The 27,797-nt window shown below is 33.1% G+C and overlaps 1 protein-coding gene across 3 annotated transcripts; it reads right to left on the bottom strand.

The window, feature by feature from the left end:
- Positions 1-16,337: 16,337 nt before the first annotated feature.
- Positions 16,338-24,344, bottom strand: LOC139851883 (uncharacterized). Of its 3 annotated transcripts, none has more exons than XM_071841071.1 (20): positions 24,117-24,344; positions 23,562-23,650; positions 23,323-23,432; positions 23,157-23,211; positions 22,808-22,896; positions 22,133-22,199; positions 21,972-22,037; positions 21,650-21,802; positions 21,461-21,554; positions 21,297-21,376; positions 21,125-21,200; positions 20,877-20,920; positions 20,689-20,756; positions 20,502-20,587; positions 20,264-20,421; positions 18,600-19,848; positions 18,188-18,471; positions 17,816-18,010; positions 17,101-17,257; positions 16,338-16,801 (listed from the first exon to the last, which is right to left on the bottom strand). In XM_071841071.1, the coding sequence occupies exons 1-20, from the start codon at positions 24,226-24,228 to the stop codon at positions 16,515-16,517; spliced, it is 3,519 nt and encodes a 1,172-aa protein (XP_071697172.1). In that variant the 5' UTR covers positions 24,229-24,344; the 3' UTR covers positions 16,338-16,514. The 3 variants fall into 3 exon arrangements, with proteins under 3 accessions (XP_071697172.1, XP_071697173.1, XP_071697174.1); XM_071841072.1 differs by having other exon boundaries at positions 21,972-22,034; XM_071841073.1 differs by lacking the exons at positions 23,323-23,432; positions 23,562-23,650; positions 24,117-24,344 and having other exon boundaries at positions 22,808-22,889; positions 23,157-23,199.
- Between the last annotated feature and the right edge of the window lie 3,453 nt (positions 24,345-27,797).

The following is a 27,797-nucleotide window of genomic DNA, read 5'->3' as shown; positions in this document are numbered from 1 at the left end:
TAATTTCTTTTCATTTACTATTCATAAATAGTAAATGAATTAAAAAAAAAGTTTTGAAAAAAAATAATAATTATAAAAAAATTATTAATTTGTAAAAAAAAAATCTTTTTTTAAAAAAAAAAAAAAGGTTGTAAAAAAAAACGTTTTTTTTAAGAAAAAAAATTCGTTTTTAAAAAAAAAAAAAAAAAAAAAAAATTTGTAAAAAAAAATTCGTTTTTTTTAAAAAAAAAAATTTAAAAAAAAATTTTTTTTTAAAAAATAATAAATAATAATTTTTTTTTTTTTTTAAGTTTTATTACCTTTAGATTTTTAGTATTAAGTTTAGTTTTGCCATAGTTATTTTTATTTCTAGAATTTTTAGGTTTGCCGTAAAATCCCTTAAGTGCTTATTCCTTAGACTAAGTTTTAGGTGCTTTAGAATTTTGCGACGCCATTTTTCGCGCTACTTTCTTATTTTTATTTTTCGACGCCTATTTTTCGACCTTTTTATTTTTCAACATTTTTCGACGCGCAATCTTTTTCTCTCTTATTTCTCGCCATTCTAGTTTTTAGGACTTAGATTTTTTTTCTACTTCTTCTCTAAATTTCTTAAAATTACGAAAATTTATTTTAAGTGGTTAAATTGATAGACATCAAAATTTTCTGGTTCGTAGTAATAGTTGGATTTGTACATGGACCGGGTTATTGGAGCCAAACAGTACTCAATTATATTGAGACCAAACGAATCCTGCCCCTCTGCTGCATCTTTTGGCTATTCGAAACGTGGGCAAAATCAGAAAAGTCTATTGATTGGATAACTTATTATAATTTTTCTTTCCTTTTAAAAACTAATAGGATATTCAGTGAATGCACCGAGCAAGACGTTCACCGCCGGTCATACGTTCACCACCTGTAATTCGATCAAGACATCGTTTAACAAATATCGCCGCCGTTGATTTTTCTTTAGAATCGTCATCTAGTCGACCAAGTACTCCAATTCAAATTCCCGATAATCCATCTTTTGAACCCGATTTCACAACTAAGAACCCGGAAGATATTCAAGGACAATTCCAAGATCCAGAACCCCAAACCGTTAAATCAGAATCCTCTAGTGATTCGGATACAACAAATCCAATCATGGAAAATCTAGAACCTCTAAGTATGGAAGATCGAATGAGAGCCACACGCACGGGCCAAGGTCACGCCATTATTAAGCCAGAAGTTAATGCGCCAGATTATGAAATCAAAGGACAAATTCTACACATGGTAACTAACCAATGCCAATTCAGTGGTGCACCGAATGAAGATCCTAACGAACACCTTCGTACGTTTAAAAGAATTTGTACACTATTCAAAATTCGAGAAGTGGAAGATGAGCAGATCTATCTCATGTTGTTTCCCTGGACTTTAAAGGGAGAAGCCAAAGATTGGTTAGAATCTTTACCTGAAGGGGCGATTGACACATGGGATGTCTTAGTTGAAAATTTTCTTCAAAGATTCTTTCCGGCATCTAAAGCCGTGAGACTTCAAGGAGAAATTGTTACGTTCGCGCAAAAGCCAAACGAAACTCTATATGATGCGTGGACAAGATTCGGAAGGATGTTGAGAGGATGTCCTCAACACGGTCTAGATACTTTTCAAATAGTGCAAATCTTCTATAAAGGCGTAGACATCGCTACACGAAAAGACATCGACATAACAGCTGGTGGTTCCATTATGAAGAAAACCGCAACTGAAGCTTACAAAATTATTGATAACACAGCCTCCCACTCTCATGAGTGGCACCAAGAGAAAGATATATATCGTTCATCTAAAGCGGCTAGAGCCGATTCTAGCCATGACTTTGATTCCGTTTCAGCAAAAATAGATGCTTTCGAAAGACGAATGGAAAAGATGAATAAAGATATTCACGCAATACGAATTAGTTGTGAGCAATGCGGTGGACCACACTTAATGAAAGACTGTCACATTGAACAAACAATGGAACAACGTGAGAATGTTGTCTACATGAACCAAAGGCTGGAAAATAGTTATCAGAATAATTATCAACCGCCAAGGCCAAACTTCAATCGAAATCAAAACATTCTTTACAATCCAAAAGGACCCGACAATAACTCGTATAACCAACAAGGTCAGAATAACCAACCAACTCAAAACAACACTTTCAATCAACAAAGACCTGGCTTGTATAAACCACCACAACAAACCGAAGAGAAAAAATCAAATCTGGAAGAAGTGGTATTTAAGCTAGTTGAATCTCAAACACAATTTATTGAAACTCAAACCCAAACGAATGAGAGGTTTGATCAGTCATTTAGAACTCAACAAGCTTCCATTTTGAATCTAGAAAAACAAGTAGGTACTCTTGTTAGATTGATGAGTGAAAGGGAACAAGGAAAGCTACCGAGTAATAATGAAGTAAATCCTCGGAATGAAAATGTTAACATGATATCAACAAATTCTGAAAAACCAATACCAGAAGATGGGAAGGTTTTAGATGAGAGTAACAATGAAGAAGTTACACCACCACCACCCGAGTATGTAAAGCCAGTGGTGGCACCATAGAAACCACCCATCCCGTTTCCAAGAAAAGGAGTTGAGTATGAGCAAGTGATAGGTAATAAAGATTGTGATACCTCTGGAAAGAAGAAGAAGAAAAAGAATAAGAAAGTACAAGAAACAAAAGCCGTAGAAGTAAACCCGGTGAAGACAGTTCCACCAAAACCTTCTCCTAGGATAGGTGATCCGGGTGAATTTATTGTTCCTTGTCTACTTAGTGATTGTGTCATGTATGATGCACTAGCAGATTTAGGTGCAAGTGTAAGTGTTATGCCTCTTTCATTATATAAGAGATTAGGAGTAGGTAAGTTAAGTCCAACGGATATGAGTGTTCGACTCTTTGATCAAACCATTAAACACCCAGTTGGAATTGTTGACAACCTACCCGTTCAAGTAGGCAATTTAACCTTTCTAGTCGAATTCATTGTCATTAACATAGAAGAGGACCCAAACATTCCTCTAATTTTAGGTCGACCATTCTTAGCGTCCACCAAGGCGTTATTTGATGTAGGAAATGGTAGAATGACACTTAGTAGTGGTGACAAATCGATCACCTTTATGATTCGAAAGACTAAATCTCCACCAACCAAAACCGTTGAACCAGCAAAAATGATTGGTAAGAACCATGTTGTTTTACCAACTCCAACGGTAATACTTAGCAATAATGAAACGCCTAAGTGTAGGGAAAATGAAGTAACACCTAATGATGACATGATAACAAAGAACCCAGTTGTTGATACGAAATTAAATGATCCCGTTATTAATAGTTCAATGAAGAAACTTATTAAACGGATTCGCGATGCTAAAACCAAGGGGAACTTTAAGTTATGTAACCGGTTAGTATCCAATCTATCACCTAAAGAAAAGGAGAAACTAGTTGAAATTGTGGATATTACACAGGAATCCGACCAATGGCTTAAAGAAAAAGTCACGGATATGCAAGTTGATTATGGACCAAGAGAAATTAACGATGAAGTTAATCACAATTTTGACACCACGGCTACCTAAGTGTGAGGAGATTCAAATATTCTAAAAAGAAAATGCTGTTTGGAGTTAGTTGTTCTGTTCTCGTGTAGTTCCGAGAATGGAATTCGATTGGTCTTTTCCGCTAGCAGACACTAAAGAACTAGTTTTCTCCCCCCATTCTGATTTTTTTTTATTTTGTAGGTTTTATATGAAATTAATATGCTTTTTAAATTTAAGTTTTGTGTGAATTTAAAAACAAAATTTACTTTATTTCATTAAGTAAAAAAATGATTTCTAAAATTCGTCGTGAGTTGAAGATTAGGTAGTTGAACCGAAATTACTTTAACCGAGGGCGGGACGAGAAATTTTGTTATCATTATTTTTAATTTAATTGATTTAAAGTATGCCAAAAAAAAAATATTAGACTTTATAAATTTTTGAACGTGGGGTAATATACCCAACTTCAAAATTATGTATGTTTGTATTTTATGTTATATACAAAACAGGGTAAAATAACGCACTTTCAAAGACTGTCATTAAGTTCAGAAAAAGGTACTAATTTTGACGACAAGAAACAAAATATCAAATGTGAAATAACAACAATATGTTTGCAAACTCGGTATTTTTAATCATTTTTCTACACTAATCACCCTCATGAATTTAAATTTTTACTGATTTCTTGCAAATGAGGGCATTGCAAGATCTCAAGTGTGGGGAAGGGTTATAAATTCTTTCGGGTTTACACTTGTTTTAATTGCCAAATTTTGTGAAAATTTGAAAAAAATTTTAACTAAATGAATTCAAAATCATGTTTATACATATTTATGAACGATAAAACTAGGTGTTAATGCCGAAATTATTGTTACCTCGAGGACATAAATTGAGAAACAACCCAAAACGCTTGAATTCATTTAAAATGGGATAAAAGAGAATAAAAAGGCAAAGAAAAGAATAAATAAAAGCTAAGTGTGGGGAGAATGTACCAAGTTATTCAATTAAAAACTATCTATCACATTTTTGTATAAGAATTATTGCAGGTACTTTTGCTTTGGACGATACTAATCAGTTTTACCCGGTTTACTGTAATACATTTGAAAGAAAGATGGATCTACACGATGAATCAATTCCATCATTAAAAGGAAGTAAAGTCTTCCAAAAAAGACACGCGCTTCTTGATTTAGGTCAAGAAGTTGTCGTCCAGACCAGCTGTAGGTTGACGAAAAATCTAGAAAAGTCATCTCTAAAATCAGCAGGAAATCCACGGACCTCAGCATCAAACAGGGTCGCCAAGTGGTCAGATTTATCCTAACCATGAGAAGGATTTATCTCGTACAATGGGGGGGCACCGTGCAAATTAGCTTGATAAGACTAATGAATCAGATCCCCAGAAAAGGATAATCTCCTTAAAGATTAAAAATCAGCTTTTAAGACTGATATTACTCAATCCTTGAGATTGACCTTAAAGATTGAGAATTCAAACTCATGGAATTCGATGATGTCTAAACTCGAGCTTGAACGAGAAAATATTTTGATCAAAAATACAAACCGATTTGTTTTCTGAAAATCCATTTTCAATGCGTTCATTACCATTGAACGTAAAATCCTAGGAATTCACCTGGAATTCATTAGGTCACCTGAACAAAATCGGGTGTCAACCGTAAGAACGGTGGTTGTATAGCATGGTCGGAGACAGGACCTTGTGCCAGACCGAAAAATCATAGGATGATCTTTACTATTGCTCCTACCAAGGATAGTTCTAGCATCCGACACGTAATTAGACCATGAACAAATGCATGTCACGGGACATTGCCTTAACAGTTTCTTGTTCATCGCTTTCCTTTACAACCGGACGGTAGTTTACCGAAAGGTAATATACGGAACAAGTAAACTGGATGTGTGCTTTCCGATACCGGGATAGCAGTGGATTACACGAACCTAAAAGTTTTAGCCAAAATAATGATCCACAAATATATTTTGCAACACCAATGATGGATCAAATCAGAAAACTTGTCTAGGGTAAAATCTAGCTTGAATTTTCAAAAGATTAAATATTTTCATAAAGATCCAATTTCCTTAAAGGATCTAAATTTTTATAGTCATGTGGGACTGTAAACCGCCTTTCAAATGTGCACTTTGCTTTGGAAACCGAAAGTAAATCGGCTATTTGATTGCAAGTGTCGTTGACCTAAACCCGAGGCAACTGTGGATGACACACCCACCTTTAACCATGGTTCTATTGTTACTGTCATTGTTTATAACACCGTATCAAAATCACTGATGTATAAAGTGTGAAGAATAAAGAAGTGATTCTAGTATGTTTTTATTTCAAGACTGTATTGCTTGAGGACAAGCAACGCTCAAGTGTGGGGATATTGATAAGGCTAAAAAGGAACATATATTTCATAGCATTATCCCCCAAGAAAGACAAGATTTTAGTTGCAATTGTTCCATTTTCAAGTAATATTCGTTTATATTAAATAAGTGCGAAGACAAAAGGCAAAAACGACGAATTGAAGACACAAAGGTCCAAAAAGCTCAAAAGTACAAGATACAATCAAAAAGGTTCAAATTATTAATGAGGAACGTCTAAAAATGACAAGAGTACAAGTTACAAAACGCAAAGTACAAAATATAAAATTGTACGCAAGGACGTTCGAAAATCCGGAACCGGGACCAGAGTCAACTCTCAACGCTCGACGCAACGGTGTAAAAATTACGAGTCAACTATGCACAAGAATAAAATATAATATTTAAATAATTCATAATAAGAATAATATTAAATAATAAAAAGTTGTTAATTGAGCATAGTTCAGGGGTCATAAGTGAAAATTCAATTTCTAAACTTTGTAATCGTAATGTAAAAACACACCTTTTTCTATCTTTTTCTTATTTATCAATATCAATTATCAATATCTATATTCTATATCTCTATCATAATGTTAACTTAATAAGATATAACAATAATCTTAATTTTAATTTTAAATTATGATAATAATAAGATTTATGATAGAGATCGTTTGAGTGTGTAAGTCGAAATTCTGTCCGTGTAACGCTACGCTATTTTTAATCATTGTAAGTTATGTTCAACCTTTTTATATTAATGTATCGTAACTAAGTTATTATTATGCTTATTTGAGCCGAAGTAATCGTGATGTTGGGCTAAAATATTAAGAAGGGGTTATTAAACTTTGGACCATAATTAAGGTTTGGGCAAAAGACCGACACTTGTGGAAATTGAACTATTGACTATTAATAGATGGGGGGTATTGTCTAATTGAGTGACAACTCATTGGAGTCTGTCGAACCTATCTTCAAATTAATTAACCTAATAATTAATAATGATTATGGTTGTCCTATTTAGTGATGTTCATATGGAATCTGTTATAATCATTTAATTAATCAATTGGGTTGGGTAATTGATTATTCATTCTGATCAAGTGGATGAATTAATATTCATAAACTAATTAAAACAGGGGTGGATTACATACAGTGATAACTGGTGTAATTGTTGACAGAAGTGATAACTGCGTCACAGTTTAAATTCTTAATCAGTTGGAATATTTGACTTCGGGTATAAGAGTAATTTGACGAGGATACTCGCACTTTATATTTATGACCGATAGACTATTATGGACAAAAACCAGATAGACGTATCAAATAAACCAGGACAAAGGACAATTAACCCATGGTAATAAATTAAAATCAACACATCAAACATCATGATTACGGAAGTTTAAATAAGCATAATTCTTTTATTATATTTCTCATCGTATCTTTATTTACTGTCATTTTATTACTCGCAATTTTATTTACTGTCATTTTATTTATTGTCATTATTTTACGCACTTTAATTATCGTCATTTATCTTTACGCTTAAAATATAGAATCGACAAACCGGTCATTAAACGGTAAAACCCCCCTTTTATAATAATATTACTACTTATATAATTATATATATTTTATATAAATATAGTAAGTATCACCAGCTCCCTGTGGAACGAACCGGACTTACTAAAAACTACACTACTCTACGATTAGGTACACTGCCTATAGTGTTGTAGCAAGGTTTAGGTATATCCCATCCGTAAATTAATAAAACTTGTGTCATATTTTGTAGTATTTTGTATTAAAAATAATACTATTTCGTACCCCCGCTGCACATCATCACAAACTGATCGAGATGATTCTCGATCCCAGTCAGGGTATGTCTTTGTCATGAATGGCGGGGCAGTTGATTGGAGAAGCTCAAAGCAGAGAACAGTTGCACAGTCTACAACTATAACGACCCTCATTTTTCCATTCTATATTTTTCCAATATTAAAAGCCCAAACAATATAATTAAAACTTAATGATTAAACTTTAATCAACAATTGTTAAGTGTTAAGAGTTAGAAAACATATTAATTAACTTTGTACAAAAATTGACAAGTTAATAAAAGATGAAAATAATAAACTGTTAGTCGACACTCACTGCTAATTAAAATTTATGCATTTATGTAATATTATAACTAATAACCTATAAGTAATAAATAAAAAGTGACATTTATATAAATAATAAAACAATTGGGAACTAAATATATACAAGTCATGAATTAGTAAAAAGAAAATAATACTTATCATGTAGTAAATGTAAAAATAATAATAATAATAATAATAATAGTAATAATAATGAGACTAAAAAAATATTACATCCTTATGTTGACTAAAAATAAAGTATAAACTAGTACATCCTTATGTTGACTAATTATAAACTAGTACCACCTATTGTTGACTAAAAATTATAAAACAAAATAAAATCATTAATTAGAACATCCTTATGTTGACTAACACTCTAATACTTGCACTATATAAACACTCCTAGACTCCTAGTTTCTCATTCACAAATCACACCAAAATCCTCTCTCAAAAACAATCTCTCCCTTTCCCTTTCTTGTGGTATTCGAATCTTCAAGCTTGTTCTTCGTGTTCTTCAAGAATCTTCAAGGAGTTCTTCAAGATTTTCAAGGCTTTGATCTTCCATCTTCATCGTGTTCATCTTTTCTTTGTTAATTATCTTGAATCTTCAAAGGTATAACATAAACCCTAAACTATTTACATAAACTTTGATCTTTGTTAATTCATATTCATATTATAAACTTGTTATTCATAAGTATATACATAAACACACCTAGATTTATATATACATATATACATGTAAAAAAATATATTTTTTATATATATATATATATACATATATATACGAATTATATATACATATACATATTAAAACCTTAAACCCTAATTACACCTAAACTATAATTCTTAAACCCTAATTAATTAAACTCTAAACATTTATGAAACCCTAGGACATTAATTACTAAACCCTAGTTATTAATTACTACTTTAATTAACTAACCCTAATTAATGAAACCCTAATACTACTTATACTAGTACTTAACATGTATACACTATTGCTATTACTAGCACCTATAACCTACTACTTATATTGTAGCACAAAAACATTTTGGGATATGTATTAGAGATGTATAGATCTTCGAACTTTCTTGACGAATGGTTTCTATGAGATTCTAGGCAGAGAGTTTGGATTTCCGATTTAAAGGGTCCTATGGCTCAAGCCCCTAGATCTAAATTAGCCATTCGAAGGGAAAGGGGTGATTGGAAGCTTATCTAATACGGCAAGTATCCTAAAATGGAAAACACTGATAAAAGTAGAAACTCTCTAGTCATAGAAACTTAGTAAAATAAGAAACTTTCTAAAAATAGAAACTTTATAAAAATAGTAACTTACTAGGAATAGAAACTTAGTAAAACAAACTATACTTAAACACATACTTAAACTTAAACATGGGCAAAACACTTAACTACTCTTAAATGTCAATAGGTTAACTTTCCTGCTCACTCGTTCAACTCTTTATTCTGAGGAATAACTCTCTCTCTACTTACTAAGGTGAATTCATAGCCCCACTCTTTATTGCTAGCAAACTTATTTAATTTATTTGGGGTGAGACACATGCTGCTTTTACTATTTACAATTTAGACACAAGTACCAACTGCTAAAACTATGCTATACCCGGCTATGTCCGACTAAGTCCCTACAGTGATATTTTTAAGTGCTGCGGCATGCTTATTTATTGGGGGTAGGCCTATCGGGAGTAACGTCCCCGATACATTTGACCGCGATGTCTTTGTATTACTTAATAATGATTTAAACATGGTGATAAGGTACTGCCAACTTATCATCGGGGCAACAAAACGAACGTTTAGTCTAAATATCACGCACTGGCATAACTTTTTGATCCTGCGGGAGATCAACGTTACAAACTAAATCTTGTGGTCTAAAACAATGATAACTACTTTTGTTAAACCTATGAATTTCACTCAACCTTTTTGGTTGACACTTTAGTATGTTTTGTCTCAGGTGCTGTTTGATTCAAGCTTTCTTATCTACTACTTATGTGATGCTACTTGGACTTAGGATCAAGAGATATCGCATTTATTACCTCTGCATATGAACAATTACTTTATCGTTATTTCCATTATTGTAACGACATTTCATTTTCCGCTGCGTACTCAATAAAGTTAAATATTCTCATTTAGTATTGTTCTCGTATTATAATATGTTAGTTTATTTGATATTAGTAACGTTTCTTCCAGACCCTATTGGGAGGACGTTACAATTAACTATGGATAAAACTTTATTTTTCAACTTATATTCATCATTAAAATATTCTTGTTGTAAACAATGAAGATCTCTATCAAATTTCATGACTGTGATTTTCACGAACTCCTCTTTGTTTGTCTGCCCTAATATTGTGGCATGAAATGCTCAAGGTTTTAAATGAGCTCAATACTATTCATAACACATTTCATGTATCCAATTTACTGAAATGACTTGTATAACATCATCATTTTGAATGATCTTCGCATTAATGATAAAATGCACTTCGTTGAATAACCTATAGAAATCATGGAAGGAGAGGTCAAACAAACGCGTAAACGCAATATACCTATCGTTAAAGTCCATTGGAATTCGCGTAGGGGCCCCGAATATACCTGGGAACGCAAAGACCATATGAAACGGAAATATCCCCATCTCTTCTCAACTGCTGATGCAAACGAGGAAACTACCTAAAAACTTCGGGACGAAGTTTTCAATAACGGGGAGGTACTATAACGACCCTCATTTTTCCATTCTATATTTTTCCAATATTAAAAGCCCAAACAATATAATTAAAACTTAATGATTAAACTTTAATCAACAATTGTTAAGTGTTAAGAGTTAGAAAACATATTAATTAACTTTGTACAAAAATTGACAAGTTAATAAAAGATGAAAATAATAAACTGTTAGTCGACACTCACTGCTAATTAAAATTTATGCATTTATGTAATATTATAACTAATAACCTATAAGTAATAAATAAAAAGTGACATTTATATAAATAATAAAACAATTGGGAACTAAATATATACAAGTCATGAATTAGTAAAAAGAAAATAATACTTATCATGTAGTAAATGTAAAAATAATAATAATAATAATAATAGTAATAATAATGAGACTAAAAAAATATTACATCCTTATGTTGACTAAAAATAAAGTATAAACTAGTACATCCTTATGTTGACTAATTATAAACTAGTACCACCTATTGTTGACTAAAAATTATAAAACAAAATAAAATCATTAATTAGAACATCCTTATGTTGACTAACACTCTAATACTTGCACTATATAAACACTCCTAGACTCCTAGTTTCTCATTCACAAATCACACCAAAATCCTCTCTCAAAAACAATCTCTCCCTTTCCCTCTCTTGTGGTATTCGAATCTTCAAGCTTGTTCTTCGTGTTCTTCAAGAATCTTCAAGGAGTTCTTCAAGATTTTCAAGGCTTTGATCTTCCATCTTCATCGTGTTCATCTTTTCTTTGTTAATTATCTTGAATCTTCAAAGGTATAACATAAACCCTAAACTATTTACATAAACTTTGATCTTTGTTAATTCATATTCATATTATAAACTTGTTATTCATAAGTATATACATAAACACACCTAGATTTATATATACATATATACATGTAAAAAAATATATTTTATATATATATATATATACATATATATACGAATTATATATACATATACATATTAAAACCTTAAACCCTAATTACACCTAAACTATAATTCTTAAACCCTAATTAATTAAACTCTAAACATTTATGAAACCCTAGGACATTAATTACTAAACCCTAGTTATTAATTACTACTTTAATTAACTAACCCTAATTAATGAAACCCTAATACTACTTATACTAGTACTTAACATGTATACACTATTACTATTACTAGCACCTATAACCTACTACTTATATTGTAGCACAAAAACATTTTGGGATATGTATTAGAGATGTATAGATCTTCGAACTTTCTTGACGAATGGTTTCTATGAGATTCTAGGCAGAGAGTTTGGATTTCCGATTTAAAGGGTCCTATGGCTCAAGCCCCTAGATCTAAATTAGCCATTCGAAGGGAAAGGGGTGATTGGAAGCTTATCTAATACGGCAAGTATCCTAAAATGGTAAACACTGATAAAAGTAGAAACTCTCTAGTCATAGAAACTTAGTAAAATAAGAAACTTTCTAAAAATAGAAACTTTATAAAAATAGTAACTTACTAGGAATAGAAACTTAGTAAAACAAACTATACTTAAACACATACTTAAACTTAAACATGGGCAAAACACTTAACTACTCTTAAATGTCAATAGGTTGACTTTCCTGCTCACTCGTTCAACTCTTTATTCTGAGGAATAACTCTCTCTCTACTTACTAAGGTGAATTCATAGCCCCACTCTTTATTGCTAGCAAACTTATTTAATTTATTTGGGGTGAGACACATGCTGCTTTTACTATTTACAATTTAGACACAAGTACCAACTGCTAAAACTATGCTATACCCGGCTATGTCCGACTAAGTCCCTACAGTGATATTTTTAAGTGCTGCGGCATGCTTATTTATTGGGGGTAGGCCTATCGGGAGTAACGTCCCCGATACATTTGACCGCGATGTCTTTGTATTACTTAATAATGATTTAAACATGGTGATAAGGTACTGCCAACTTATCATCGGGGCAACAAAACGAACGTTTAGTCTAAATATCACGCACTGGCATAACTTTTTGATCCTGCGGGAGATCAACGTTACAAACTAAATCTTGTGGTCTAAAACAATGATAACTACTTTTGTTAAACCTATGAATTTCACTCAACCTTTTTGGTTGACACTTTAGTATGTTTTGTCTCAGGTGCTGTTTGATTCAAGCTTTCTTATCTACTACTTATGTGATGCTACTTGGACTTAGGATCAAGAGATATCGCATTTATTACCTCTGCATATGAACAATTACTTTATCGTTATTTCCATTATTGTAACGACATTTCATTTTCCGCTGCGTACTCAATAAAGTTAAATTTTCTCATTTAGTATTGTTCTCGTATTATAATATGTTGGTTTATTTGATATTAGTAACGTTTCTTCCAGACCCTATTGGGAGGACGTTACAACAACGGAAGCAGAATACATTGCTGCCTCAGAAGCTGCTCAAGAAGTTGTCTGTATTAGAAAGTTTATTGCTGAACTCGAAGTAGTTCCCAGCATTGAATCCCCTATGGAAATGTACTGTGATAATTCAAGTGCTATTATACTTGCGAAAGAATCACGTGTACGTAAAGGTAGCAGACACATTCTTCGAAAGTTTGACTACATTCAAGAAGTCGTTGAGAGGAATGATATTAGTATTCTTAAGGTTCATACAGATGATAATGTGGCTGACCCGTTCACGAAGCCCATGACATACAACAAGCATGATGATTATGCTAGTAGTATTGGACTTCGTTATGCTGCCAATTTTTTTAATTTTTAATTTAGTATTTGGATATTTTTGAAACATTAAGCAGTTTTATCTTAATGAATTGATATATAGTTGGTATGATCAGTTTCATTTATATCACTGTGTTCTATATTAGCATGTTTAATCCATGAATAATTGTTGATTATTCAAAATCTCCATAATCGGTTATGTTATGGGAATAACATGAATTACGATTAATATGAAATTTTGATTATATTCATTGATGATGAATAGTTAACTTATTGAGACCAAAATTCATCTGTATTCATTGATGATGAATATTGGAATGACCCAACTATGAGATGTCACTACATGGATCGTAGTCAGTAGTGAATCTTTTAGTGATTATGTTTTTATGTCCTTAGACTTGAGATGCACGCCAGTTTTAATGTGTGGAACATTGTACTTTGATATGGTTAAATGCTTTCCTGAATAAGGCTGTTATAAAGGCCATTATTGGGTATAATGTAAAGCTCGTGATAGATACGTGTATGCAATATAGGATTTGTTCCTCTAAAATGTTTGGAGTTAGATACTTTTTGAGCTCCTCGATGAATGAATAAGATATTTGTGTGGCCGCACCCAGATATAATTAAGATGATACTTAATTAGTTTGGTGATCAAATTCAGTTCTAAGATCGAGAAACAAAATTGTTAAACAAATGAGAATGACCGATGATCCATATCTCAAGTTTAACTAAAGTATCTGAAACAAAAGGACGAATGACATTTAAAACTTACCATAAAAAGTTTCGAGAAAGTACCCTCACATGAATTTGGGGACAATGACGTGTTGCTAGACGCTTACCATTGTTTGTATAGTTACTTGGTGTTGTGCCATGCACAAGTGGGAGTCTGTAGGATTAATGTGCAAGGTACAACATATAACTATATGACCAACCTCATTTGAGCCTTCGGGGTCACACACATATACACCGAGAAGTCAAATAATATATATATATGATGTATATATATATTACTCAAGTAACAAAATAGTAAATCGAAATTAATTATATATAATATGAAACATGCACACGTTTAATTTATCCCAATGATCCAATTACACCACTAATAATTGTCAAAATATGTAATTCACAAAGTGAGTCAACGATATACCTTTCTTGGAGAAATTGATGAGACGGATAGAAACTTACGATCAAAAGTATGACCGTCTCTTAGGATAGTCCACACTACACTTCAAACAACGTCAATTGATGCTAGTCCAAACCCAAGTAATAATTAATCAACCTTTGATTAATATTATGAATCCAAAATGATACTCCGTATGAAACAATGTTATTTTTTCTTACTTCCTCTCTTTTCAATTCTCTCGTCCATATATGTAATATGAAGTAAAGTAAAGAGTATCAATCAATTTGGATCACGGATATATTTTCCTTTTTGAAAGACGTATTTATGATTTAAAACTTCTTTTGTAATTTTCTTTTTCAAAGTCGTATTTCTCAAATACTTTAGGGGTATATTATGTAACTTATAATTAATAATTTCTATCATGTCACTTTCATGTGAATAGTAAATTAATTAATTTCGTTTCATTTACTATTCATATGAATGGTAAATGAATCGATTTCGATTTACTATTTTGTTACTTGAGTAATATATATACATCATATATATATTTTATTTGACTTCTCGGTGTATATGTGTGTGACCCCGAAGGCTCAAATGAGGTTGACCATATAGTTATATGTTGTACCTTGCACATTAATCCTACACAGCAACAGCCACAAGAACTGAGAAGCTGCTGCAACGAGCTTGAGAACGTGCAACGTGAGTGCCAGTGCGAGGCCATGCAGGAGGTTTACGAGCAAGCCATGAGACAGCAACAACAACAACAAGGAAGGAGACAAAGCAGTCGACGTGCAAGTGTGGAGCCACAGATGGTGCAGAGGGCAATTCAGAACTTGAAGAATGAGTGCAACTTGCAAGTGCAACAATGGAGGGTCCCATCGGCCATTTTTTGAAGTGGTTTGAACCAAGTGATCAAGGTGTAATGAATAAAGGGTTCCACATCTCTAGTTGATCATGTTTATGGCTTTGAGATCAATGGGATTGAGTAGTTTAATTTCATAATGAAAATAAGACTAAGCACATGCATGTGTAAATATGTATCTCATGTGTAATCATGATGGTTTCATCATATCTCTACGAATAAAATAAAATGAGTCTTATTAGCACTTTATTACGACGTTATTCATTTTTCATTCTAACGGTACAATTAACTAGTTCTATTTCAGAGACTACTTGAAATTAAAGTATGAGCAGGGAATTACTCAAAACTTAGTTAAAGTAATTAAATTCTTTGAGAGTATGGATGTGAACTACTCAAAACATGATTAATATTTCCCATTTCAATTAAAGCCCAAAAAGTAAATGGTTAATGAGTTCAAACCTATATAGTATTCGACTTAATGAAAGAAACTAAACAAATACCACTTAGATACAACTACATAAAATATAAGGTATCTCGATCTATATTTGGTCATCCAAATGTACAACAGAAAAAGCCCATTTTTGTTGTTCTTCCATACATAGATTGTTGTTATCTTTTTACTGCTTAAGTTTACATCAGCCACATTCTACTGTTAATCGCAATTAAATGGAACAAACTATATGAATTTGAATAATTTATTTGATGTTTGTATCAAATAAGTCCTCAATATATCAGTGAATCTTGCAATTTCTACTGCATAAACAGATTCAAATACTGTATTTTTAATAATAGCAGGACAAACCTGCTCTAAACCTTCAAATAAAAAGCCAAAGATGGATGAAATTAGGTTAGTAAAAAAGAAAGAGTGGAAATGAAATTTTAGGATTTTTGTACAATATGGTCTCCATTTATACAACGCTTCCTTAACAATATTTTGAAACACGTTGCAACTGTCCAAAAAAAAAAAAAAAAAAAAAAAAGATGCATCGAAACCTTCCACAAATTTGTCACTGTTTTACAAAATTTCTGACCAGATACGCTGGTAAATATATTTATAAATACAATTATATACATTAAAGAATGCTAAATTATATTACTAGACACCATATAATAATTATATTGTATAACCATGACACATCAAGCAAAATTATACTTGAGACTGCAATTTTGTTAACAATTTCTGCATACTCTCTAGTTTCCGGGCGAGTTGGTCTACACTATGAAGGTGTGGCTTCGAAGATTCAGACCTGCTTAATTCAGATGCGAGAGATGCACAATTTGATTGTGTATCTAATAACGCAGCCTCAAGTGAAGCTAATGTTGAGTTAAAGGATGAAGAAAGTTGGTTATCAGAAGCCACTAATGAAGATGGGCTCAACCCAACACTAGAAGCGTTACTACCTCGGGCGAATATCTTGTCAAACCCGTCACTTCCTACAAAATGAAAATTCATTTAGAATGAGTTTTACATTGTAGGGGCTCTCGTATATCTAACAACTTCATAATGAAGGTGGCAAAACAGGCGGATTCGAGGGGTTGGGTATTTGGGTAACGGGTCAGAACAAGTACTTTCTTTTCAGAATGGTTTTAGAAAATATCTTAAGCAACCAAAATGACGTTTCCATATGGGTCGATATTGCCACCTTTACTACAAACTCACTGTTGAGTGTTGAACTAGTATACTTGGCAGATTTAGTTTATAACAGTCAGTGAAAAGGAAAGAAAATATTTACCAAGATTGTTTAGTTGATCGATTGTTGTCTGACCAACTGATCCTTCTAACTTCAATAGACGTAAAACCCCGGCAGTTATTCGGCCCATGGAGTCAACTTCTGACTTGCATAATTCAGCAATATGTTGCAGCTCATCCTTGGTTACAATTGCCTCAACCTACACACAATAGTATAGATACAGTAGTTAAACGGAGAGGTGGCACGATGAACGGACCAGGAGGCTCAGTTAACATGTCAAAACAGGTTCGGGTTAAAACGAGTCAACCTGACCCGTTTAAACCCGTTTAAAATTTTTACCTGTTTGACCTATGCCCCATTTCAACCCTAAACCGTTTGGACCCGTTACCCAAACCAAACCAACCTGGCCCATTTACCAGCTATAGTTAAAACGAGTCATTATCTCGAAATCAAAATGGGCCAGGTTAGGTTGGTTGACCCACAAACATTATATTTTGAGATTCTCATAACCTTTTTTAATGACTTATGTGTTATATATGTAAGAAACCATACTAGTTTTACCAAAATAATCTACTTTTATATGTACTGATTAAAGAGATTGCAATGTATAAAAATAGAGTTCATGCAACTTTTGATTCATTAGACCAAATCCCCTTTTAGAAAATAACATAAAATTCGACCTAAATTGACTCATTCATAAGTGGATTAAAAGTGTCGTTCGTAATCAAAGCCATACGAAAAAGATAGATGTAATTACCGGATGTTTGACAGAAAATTTTAAGCTTTCAGCCACCCATTTAATCATCCCATTGTCACCATCATCTTCGTTTAACACTATGTTAGCTTCAAGATCAACCCCACCATGTGATTCGACAGTATGCTTGTGCCCATTTTCAGATGTAACTCCCTTCTGATACTGAGGTTTTACTGTTTTCAAGCCTTCAACACCAACCTACAATTACACAAAAGTAAATTAAGTTAATAAACATAAGTTTATTCAGTAGACACTGATTTGATCTAAACCTATACTTTCATGTACTTTTCGCATGCATAAATCATGTTTGTTGACCATATAAGATCATACCTGCAAAAACAAATATGCATTATTGTTAAGATAGAAAATGCTCACCGTTAATGATTCAACAGGATACTTATGTGCTCCAGGTAAATTATTTATGCCATTAACCAAGTGCTTTTTTCTGCTGTTTGCTTTAACTTTGACACTTTCAAAAGTTGTGTGCCAGCACCTCTCTTCTCTGTAGGAATCATCTGAATCGTTCAACCACCGTTTTTCTGCCACATCAGCACCCTCCAACGCAAATAACCAGTCCTTCAATTCAAGTGATATATCCACATCATCCGGTGCACCTAGGTGTAAGTAACCACCATGCTTCTCTTCAACAATGCTTTCACCTAAAGGACAAAAAAAGAAAACCAAGTCACTATTAAACCACACCCAAATTGACCTTCTCATAAGGAATGTCCAAATTGCCACCTCTATATATGGCAAAGTGAAAACAATTACATAGTGAACGTCTTACTTTTACTCTCCCTGGCCTCCTCAACAAGCAAAGGTGATGCTTTGAAAAGTTTAGACAATGGGCCCGCAGATAAATGGTCCAAGCCCTTAGAGAGTCCAACACCTGGCCCACCATCTGGTCCTAAAATTCCAAATCGATGTAACAGAGCTTCAGCATAATTCATTCCTCCTGCAAGTCGAATACCCGCAATACAAGCCGAAACACTTAAACTATGACATTCTGTATCACGTGCATTATATGGTATAACATGCACCATATTTAAATTCAAAAACGGAAACTTCCTTCCATCTTGGACCCAAAAAACAGCCCTCAACTTAGGGTACCCATTTACAACATTTGGCATTGACCCGTTTGCATGAATCGAGCTTATCTCAGTTTCTGCACAGTCCACCTGAACTCTATCCCATCTTAAAGCTGATGAAATCGCCATGGCACCACCCAATGTTCTATGACTAACTTCCATAAACAGATCATCACCAACAAATTGAACTAAAGGCATCCCTTGAATGTTAATGGAGGAAGATTCTAGAAACGTTAGTTTTAAATCTTTAACTGTTAAACTAACAGCAGTATCACCGGGAACCTTTTCTATCAAACTTCCATTTGAAAGTTCACGTTTCACCACCTTTTGTTTACTTCCAACCAAGGCCATTTTCTCGCTGACTGTACCAAAATATGTATACAAGTCCAACACAAAAAACAGTTGTTCAACAGAGGTGTTGGAAAGATACTGTTCACAAGCTACACCAACTCTAACAACGCCACCTGGCGGTGGGACTTCTATTAACGGCCTTCCATCTGCTGTTACCATTGCTACCTGAATACAAACACCTTTCATCTCTACACATTTCCATAATTCTGTAGAGTGCGAATGGGGCTCATTAACTCTGTTGGGATCACATGTTTCTAAAGACATGTTAATCAAAGATGCTCCACTTGTCCATTTTTTTTGGCTGGCATCGATGGGTTGACCTTTCCATAAACAAAAACATGCAGGGTCCTTGTCAAGATTGAGCAGTTTGAGCCTTAAGGAAGGTGACTCGTGAAAGAATAGGTTCTCAATGTGAAGTGTTGCTCCAGTAAATGAGCTCTCGTTCTGACTTTTCAGTGGAACAGTTATATCTAATCCTTTGACTTTGACTTCAAGAGAGTTGACTGAGTGATCTGGTGAATTATCACCAGCATTAACCAAAATTCCATCAGCTAGTAAGGATGATATTCGTAAACATGACTCTTCTTGAAGATGTATCTGAAAATGAACGATGGTGTTTCAGAACGGACATAGTAAAGTAAACAGGATGCTGGATGGTTTTTACTGGAGATGGCAGAATGAACAGGACGTGGGTTGGGTTGAGTATCAACATGGGTTGGATTAAAACGGGTCATTTTTACATCACTTTGACCCACAAGCACTTGTTGTCCATTTTAGATTCTGTTTATACGTTGACTTTAAAACCACATCTATTGTACTGTCAATCATATATCTTCAATTAAAATATTCAAAACGATGTATGGGTTAAAAGTATGAACTATAGACAGCTTTCAACCCACTTGACTCTTTCCCTTTCCAACTAATATTTTTTATTTGACCATTTGAAATAAAACAACACAACCCAAACTGACCCTTTCATAAGTAGAATATTTCACTTAATAATGTGCAGTACCATAAGAGGCTGGCAGTCAATGACAGTCTGTGAAGAAAATGATGGCGGGTTAGGCGAGGGCATAAACTGAAGACAATAGAGGGACATGAGTGGAGCTCGGCCACCTAACTTCCGCTGCTGATCCCCTAACGGATATATCGGGGGACAAAAATCCTTTCCTGGTCAAATAACAAATAGAAGAGATTAATTTTTCGAATGCATATAAATAAGCAATTAGATATTATCAATTAAAAGGTACCAAAATCTGGAATGTGCAACGGTTCCTCTGAAGCATCCTGCATTGATGGTTGCACTAATGTGCATGGTGGGCGAGAAGAAGTATCACTGAATTTAAACACCGTCAGAACACATTAAGAAAATATTATTATGACACCATTATTATGAACATTTTTATTACAAAATAAAAATATAAGAATGCAGTATACCGCAGAAATAGTCCACCAATCATCACCCGAGTTAAGCATTTGGTGATTTCTCCATCTGAAAGACTTGCCTGCAAGACAAAGTTTTTAACCTCATTGTAAATCTAACCGAGATGGACAATAAGACAACCTACGATGGTCATAAACAAACAACAAGAAACGTTATCTTATTGAATGTCATGAGAAGTTACCCGAGAAAAGAGAAGTGACTGCATCAAAAGTTCTAACTGGAAATCTGCAAGTATTATCAAATCATCAGCTAATATTGATCATTATGTCAGCTTTTCCTATTTGAATTGGAAGCTATTTAAAACACACAACGGATTACTAGAAGCACCACAATTTCCATTTCAATATACAAAATAATAAATAAAAAAATCGCCAATACAAAAGACAAAAAAGGCTTCAAAAGGTAAATATACTAGAAGAGGTAACAAACCAGTATCTTTGATACAGAAAAATATATGATCCACCATAATGGAGACTAGTGTACGTCCTGCAGCTTCTGCTGATCGCTGCCAAAAGAATGAGTTACTCATAGCCTAGATTTGTAACAGTGTGTCCAAAAAATTTCCAAACTAAGTCAAAATAATGATAAAAAGAAAACAAACCTCTTGAGCATTTGGATTAACATCTCCTCTATTTAGACAGATATAAAACCCCGTAAAGAAACGAAGAAGAGCTCGTAGTCCTGCTCACGGTATATTGTTGTATTAGAAATTCGGTTCAAATCACAGTAACGGAATTACAGCAACACAATGAACCGTTAACTGACCTGGTTCACTTAAAGCAGGGCACAAGGCTTCAGTAATATGTAACTGGAGTTCCAACCCTAGTGGACTATTAAGGTCAGTCCTTTGTATGGTAATCTGAATCAAAGAGTAATCATGTCAGATATTGATTCCCATGAAGATGGTAAATATCCTTAGGCAATAATTAATTAACAAAAGGAAGTTTGTATTACATAAGCTTCTCCGGATATTCCTTCAAGAAAGCGCTCCCCGCCAAAAAATACACGTTTTGCACCATCTTCATCCTTAAATGCACCTTCAGAAAATGCTGCAAACATATCAGGGTGAGGCAGGAGGTCGATAGATAGATGCTCCCATTCAAGCTTCTGGTAACCAAAAAAGAAAGAAGTAACACTATAAGCAATTTATTATAACTCGACACGTAACACAAAAAATAGTATTTTATACTACTCAACATGTACTTAAAGAAACATTAACTAATCTATCAAAAATAATATATCAAGAACAAATTTGAAAAGATAGAAGGGAAGTTACTTTGAACACATAGATAAAATTCTTGTCATTTGAGAAGTCCCTCGCTTCTTTAAGGTTTACAACCTGCTAAAGGTAACTCCAATTAAATATCTGATGTATCAAAGCAATTAACCGCAAATAAAGAGAAACTAGTTAAGCATAGTGCAGGTTTTTAAGGTAACCTGCCAGTTCTCATTTGTGGTATAAAGCAAGAGGTTGCGGATAGTAAGGGACGCCATAGGTGATGCCCTGGTTAGTGAAAACAAATATACAGTTATAAAGAAGCATGCGCCAATATTAAGCAACGATCATGACGTAGATATGTATCAAGATATTTTATTCATATACAACCATTTTAAACCTAATATCAGGTTCAACAAATGATCTTAACTTAATCAAAGGTGCTGTTTGTTTTGTGGGTTTTGTAGTGGAGATATGGGAGTAGGTGTTTGTTTCGAAGGAATGGGTATGTCTAAACCAACAAAGTACGGGTTAGGTGAAAGCTAATTGAAAAGTTTTATAACAATATTTCTTCTCTCTCGCCTATACACACTCTCTTGTCTCTTTCTTTCACACACTCCAATCCTACTTTCTAAGTTTTTATAAATCTAAATACAACCCCTTTATAAAAGAGACATTTATTAAAAATATAATCATAACCTTCCCTCTCCTCATTTTCTTTTTAAAACCATACACATCACCAATCCCATTTCCATTCCAATGCTCAAAACAAACACCTCCCAACTCTTTTTACTTTGTGTGCCCTTATATAAAGAATGCAAATACTCAATTAGAATTTCCAATTACAAAGAGCAAAATAGATATTAAGCAGAGGGAAACTCGGATCAGAAATTTACCATGTTGCTCCTCCTCGACGTCTAGCACCCCCATGAGTTTCAATTAAGAGATTGACAGTCCCGACTTCCAATGTCATCCCATCTGCAATCTGATACAATTTGAATTATCTTACTTAAATTGATAATCTTAAATAAAATGTTAAAACCTACAATTATATAAATATTAAATATTCATATTTATAGCCCATGACATAAAAAAAAATGAAACGTGGCTTACAACAACCAACAACCAACACGATTATTTAAATGTATAAAGAGCTACAACTTTAGATTGAACAGTCTAGAACGAAAAGTCATTGACCAACAACCAAAGTAACAGCAGAAAACTACACAATTCAAAGAGACAGACCTTGTCAGCAAATCCATATCCGCTGCCTTTCGAAGGACTGGATGGCGTTGGTGCACTAAAAGAAACAAAGTAACAAACATGGAGAAAATTAATTTATGAAGACCGTAGAGGTTATCAATTAGTATTACTATATCATATTAATATAATAACATCAAACAACAATTACCTGTCTGCAGTCTTATATGCATCCAAATCATCATTCTCCTCCAGTACCAAATCGAGCTTATCGATTTGCACAACAATCGGCTCAACTTGTACATTGCTCAAGTAAGGAAGCTTGAAAAAACATCCATCAAAATTAAATCAGATACAATGTATATGTGCAGTGATCGATATCCAGCAGATACATATTGGTAAATTCAGATAGTAAGTTATTAAATATGATCTAAATAAAATGTTACGTACAATAATCTCTAACTTCCCAACTTTTGCGGTCGTAACATTCAATGCCGGAGGTAATCCAAGGCTCGCATGCAAAGCATCACCATTTATATCTATCAAAATCGAATCCGTTACTCAAATAACACAGAATTTAGCATCGAATCAAAAAATTACTAATGCAAAATCATCAAATGAAGCACCAAAACAATTCATGAATTACAAAATTCTAGATTCAAGCCACAAATACTACTAATACAACATCTAGATCTACAATCATTTTACTGAACTGCATTCAATACAGAATTCCTTTGTAGAATAATCAAAAACCACAAATTCAATACCTAAAACTTCAACCTAAATACCAAAACTACTGATACAATACAGAATCCAGGGAACAATCATATCATATCATAATAACTAGAAATGCAGCACCTGATCAGTAAATCTTCAATCAAATTACTAAATCACTAATACAAAACAGAATTTTACAATTGAAGCATCAAAAACTATCAAGCAATACAAGTTGTAGTACACAATTGCTGAATTGCGTCAAAATTAAGCAAGTTGATGAATGTTAACCTAAATTGTAGAGCTGAACAGTACGTCCTTGTAATTTGAACTGATCTCTAGTAAATGATTTAAGCCAGTACTTGAGAGTGTATTCTAACGCCCTGGCTATTATCGATTCCATGTTTTTCTGTTAAAGTTAACGGCGGCAACACCTTTAACGTGACCGGAGATATAGATCGCTGACGAGAAGATCAAAGGCGGTAAATATACAGAGTGAATCTCATTTACTATTTGTATTGTATTTTGTGGTGATTATGAAATCAATTGAGCAGCTGGTTTTGACTGTGTCAGGAATTATGATCTGTCGGCGTCTATGGTTTGTGGGGGTCTAAAAAAGTAAAAGTTACTTCTTTTACTTACTTTTTATTATTTTTTAGTTGATTTTGTTATTAAAAAAAAATACTCCTTATTGATAATCCTTTTTTTTTTTCTTTTTTTTTTTCTAACAAAAGTGATGGTGTCTTTTTTATATGAATTTTTTATATATATATAATTTGTGGTAAATGGTGTCAACCTATAATTGTTTGACACCATCCGTGAATAGTAACTTCTTTTTTTCTTTTTTTTTTTCAAAACATGATTCTCCAAACCACTAACCCAATACTATCCGGATCCCCTAACCCGCTCCACCAACCCGACCCGAATACCCGCTACTGTAGCTACAGTACCTTTTTTTTGTTTTTGAAACCAACCCGCAGCGAAAGCGCGGGCCAAAAAACTAGTTAAAGAAATTTACTGTAAATTAAATTATTATATTCGTCTTTTATAGGGTAATAAACTAAATAGAAAAATTAACTCACAACAACAACAACAACAACAACAAACTCAATACCACATGAGAGGTGTATGAGGGAGGTGAGATGTAGACAATCATTCCCCTATTCAAGAATAGAACAAGTCATTTCTCCACCCAGAGTGAAAACACTCACAAAAGTAGAGAAAGTCATCCCTCTCTCTATTCGACAGATAAGGAGATTGCTTCCGAGTGGACCTCCGGCCAAAAAGTAGGAAATTTCTTTTTTTTAGAAAAAAAATAGTAAGATAATAAAAAACTATGAAAATAGTAGAATCAAATTTCCATGGATTTCAAAGTCAGTTGATAATTCAATTTAGGCTCTACGAGGCTAAATTAACTCGTTTTATAATAAATTAAATATTTTAATATAAATAATAATACATATATTAAGTCCTTTAGAGTACATATTAGTAATTGCTAATTAAATATTAAATAAATGAGGATGGGAAAGATGGAGCTAACTTAGTGGTAAAGCATTATCATCCCAGATTTATTTGATTTGATTCCTCATTCCTCATTTTATTTAAATGATGGCTTTTGTTTAGTCTTTTTTATATTCATTCATTTTTGTTATAATATCGTGGTTTATAACTATCTTTAGTGGTCTGGTTATTGACTGTGGATTATTGATAATTATTAAAAGATATAAAAAGAGAGAGAATATATGAAATATATATCAGAAGTGCATCATATGCAATATCACATGGTACATATTTATAGTACATATAATTACTATTCAACTATCACGAGTATACATTCATTTGGATTGTTATGAAAATTGTCAGCCATCACTTTTGACAAATTCATAACACTCCCCCTTGGATGACAATTTATTTTCATTAGAGATCAACTAGTACTGCCTCGTTAAAAACCTTGCTAAAGAAAAACCAGTGGGATAAAAACTTTAGTCAAGGGAAAAAGAGTGCAGTATAGAGTTGACTCCCCCTCAAATAGACATCGCTGAGTCGTCACATCTTTTGAACTTGCCTCATGCCAATATTGTGAACGTGTGTTCTGAAAACAGCGGTTGACAGTGCTTTGGTATAAAGATCAGCAGAGTTGTTGATTGAACGTATCTCATTTTAATCTGGTTGTCTTTTACGAGATCTTGAGTATAAGAGAAGAATTTGAGGTTTTCATCTGAAACTGTATCATCTAAATCTTTTATGTACAAGTTTAGCCCCTGTGATTTGTGTACAGTTTCCTTCATGGTTTGCTCAAACCCTTGTTTCAATTCCTATTCCCTTTTAGTCTTTTCTGAGCCTTACCAACATGCCATTCTTTTCCATCAAACTAATGACCGTTAAGACCGTCTATGGCTTTGGCGCCTCGTCAGCATTTATATTTTGTTCTGTCACTTTTGATACTCTTCTTTCATTTGTATTATGCAAGCTGCATTATCTTCATATATAGTTGTTGGTGAAGATAGTTGTCGGTCTTTTATAGCGTTCTAGTCTACAAGAATCAATAATGATTTGTGTCATTGATCTCAATCAAACATATTTTCGAGTAGTTTCATATAATGCAATCACTTCGTCATGATTTGATGATGTTGCAACAAGTGTTTATTTTAAGAACGCCATGATTTTGTGGTACTTCCATTTAGGAATACATATCGAGTTTGAGATTTATCTTTATGAGGATTTGATGAATGACCTGCATATACATAATCAACCAAATCTTGTTTTGAAGCGTTAGAATAAAATAATTTTAAATCAGCAGTTCCTCAAGGGTATCAAAATATCTGCTTGATCCCATTTCAATGTATTTTTGTAGGGGTTGAGCTGAACCTTGTCAACAAATTAACTGCAAAAGAAATGTCAGATCTTGTACGATTTGTAAAATACATAATAACCTCAATTGCACTAAGATATGGAACTTCTGATCTGTAAAGATCTTCATGATCTTCACGGGGATGAAATGGATCAGTGTCAATATTGAGTGATATATCAACCAATGGTTTTGTCTTTAAAAATGGTTTAAAATCTTTTCGGTATAGTTTGTTTGATGTACAAGTAAACCATTAGGCATATGCTCAATTTGTAATCCAAAGGCAATACTTTTTTTTTCAAGATCTTTCATTTAATTTTTTTTTTTTTTTAGAAGTTGAATGATTTCATAGATCTCTTTATTTGTTCATATGATGTTATGATCATTGACATAAACAACTTACAATCACATATCCGGACATTGTTTTCTTAATAAGAACACATGTTCAAATAAGATTATTTGTATACCATTTTTCTTATCAAGTAATCACTTAATCAGTTATACTATTGTATCAACCCATATAAAAATCTTTGTGATTCAATGGAATACATTTCTTTGAGTTTTGCATTAGATGTTTCTGATACCTTAAACCCTTCATGGATATTCATGTATATATCACTATCAAGTGATTCATTTAAATAAGTAGTAATAACATCCATGAGATACATTTCTAAATTTTTTAGAAACTGTTAGGCTGATTAAGTATCTAAAAGTAATTGCATCCATAACAGAAGAATAAGTTTTCCTCATAATCCATTCATGGTCTTTGAGAGAAATCTTGAGTTACAAGTCTAGCTTTATCTTGTAACTTCATTTTTTCTCATTTCTTTTTCAGATAAAAATTCATTTTTTATCTCATACGTTTCACATCTTTAAAAGAGATAACGATTGTTCCGAAAACTTTTCTTTTATTGAGCGATTCTAATTCAGCTCGTATTGCTCCTATCTATTGAGTCCAATCATGTCTATTTTGACATGCAATGACAGATTTTGATTCCAGATCATCATCTTTATTCATGATGTCATATGCAATATGAAAATATCTCAACAAGATTTTTTCATTTTATTTCGGTTCCATAATATTTTTGAATGTGCATAATTGATTGAATATTCCGTATTTACAT

The sequence above is a fragment of the Rutidosis leptorrhynchoides genome, chromosome 6 (assembly GCF_046630445.1).
Source record: "Rutidosis leptorrhynchoides isolate AG116_Rl617_1_P2 chromosome 6, CSIRO_AGI_Rlap_v1, whole genome shotgun sequence".
In the NCBI taxonomy this organism is placed as follows: Eukaryota; Viridiplantae; Streptophyta; class Magnoliopsida; order Asterales; family Asteraceae; genus Rutidosis; species Rutidosis leptorrhynchoides.
The sequence above is the reverse complement of the archived record's forward strand: the minus strand, read 5'-3'. Positions and strand labels throughout refer to the sequence as shown.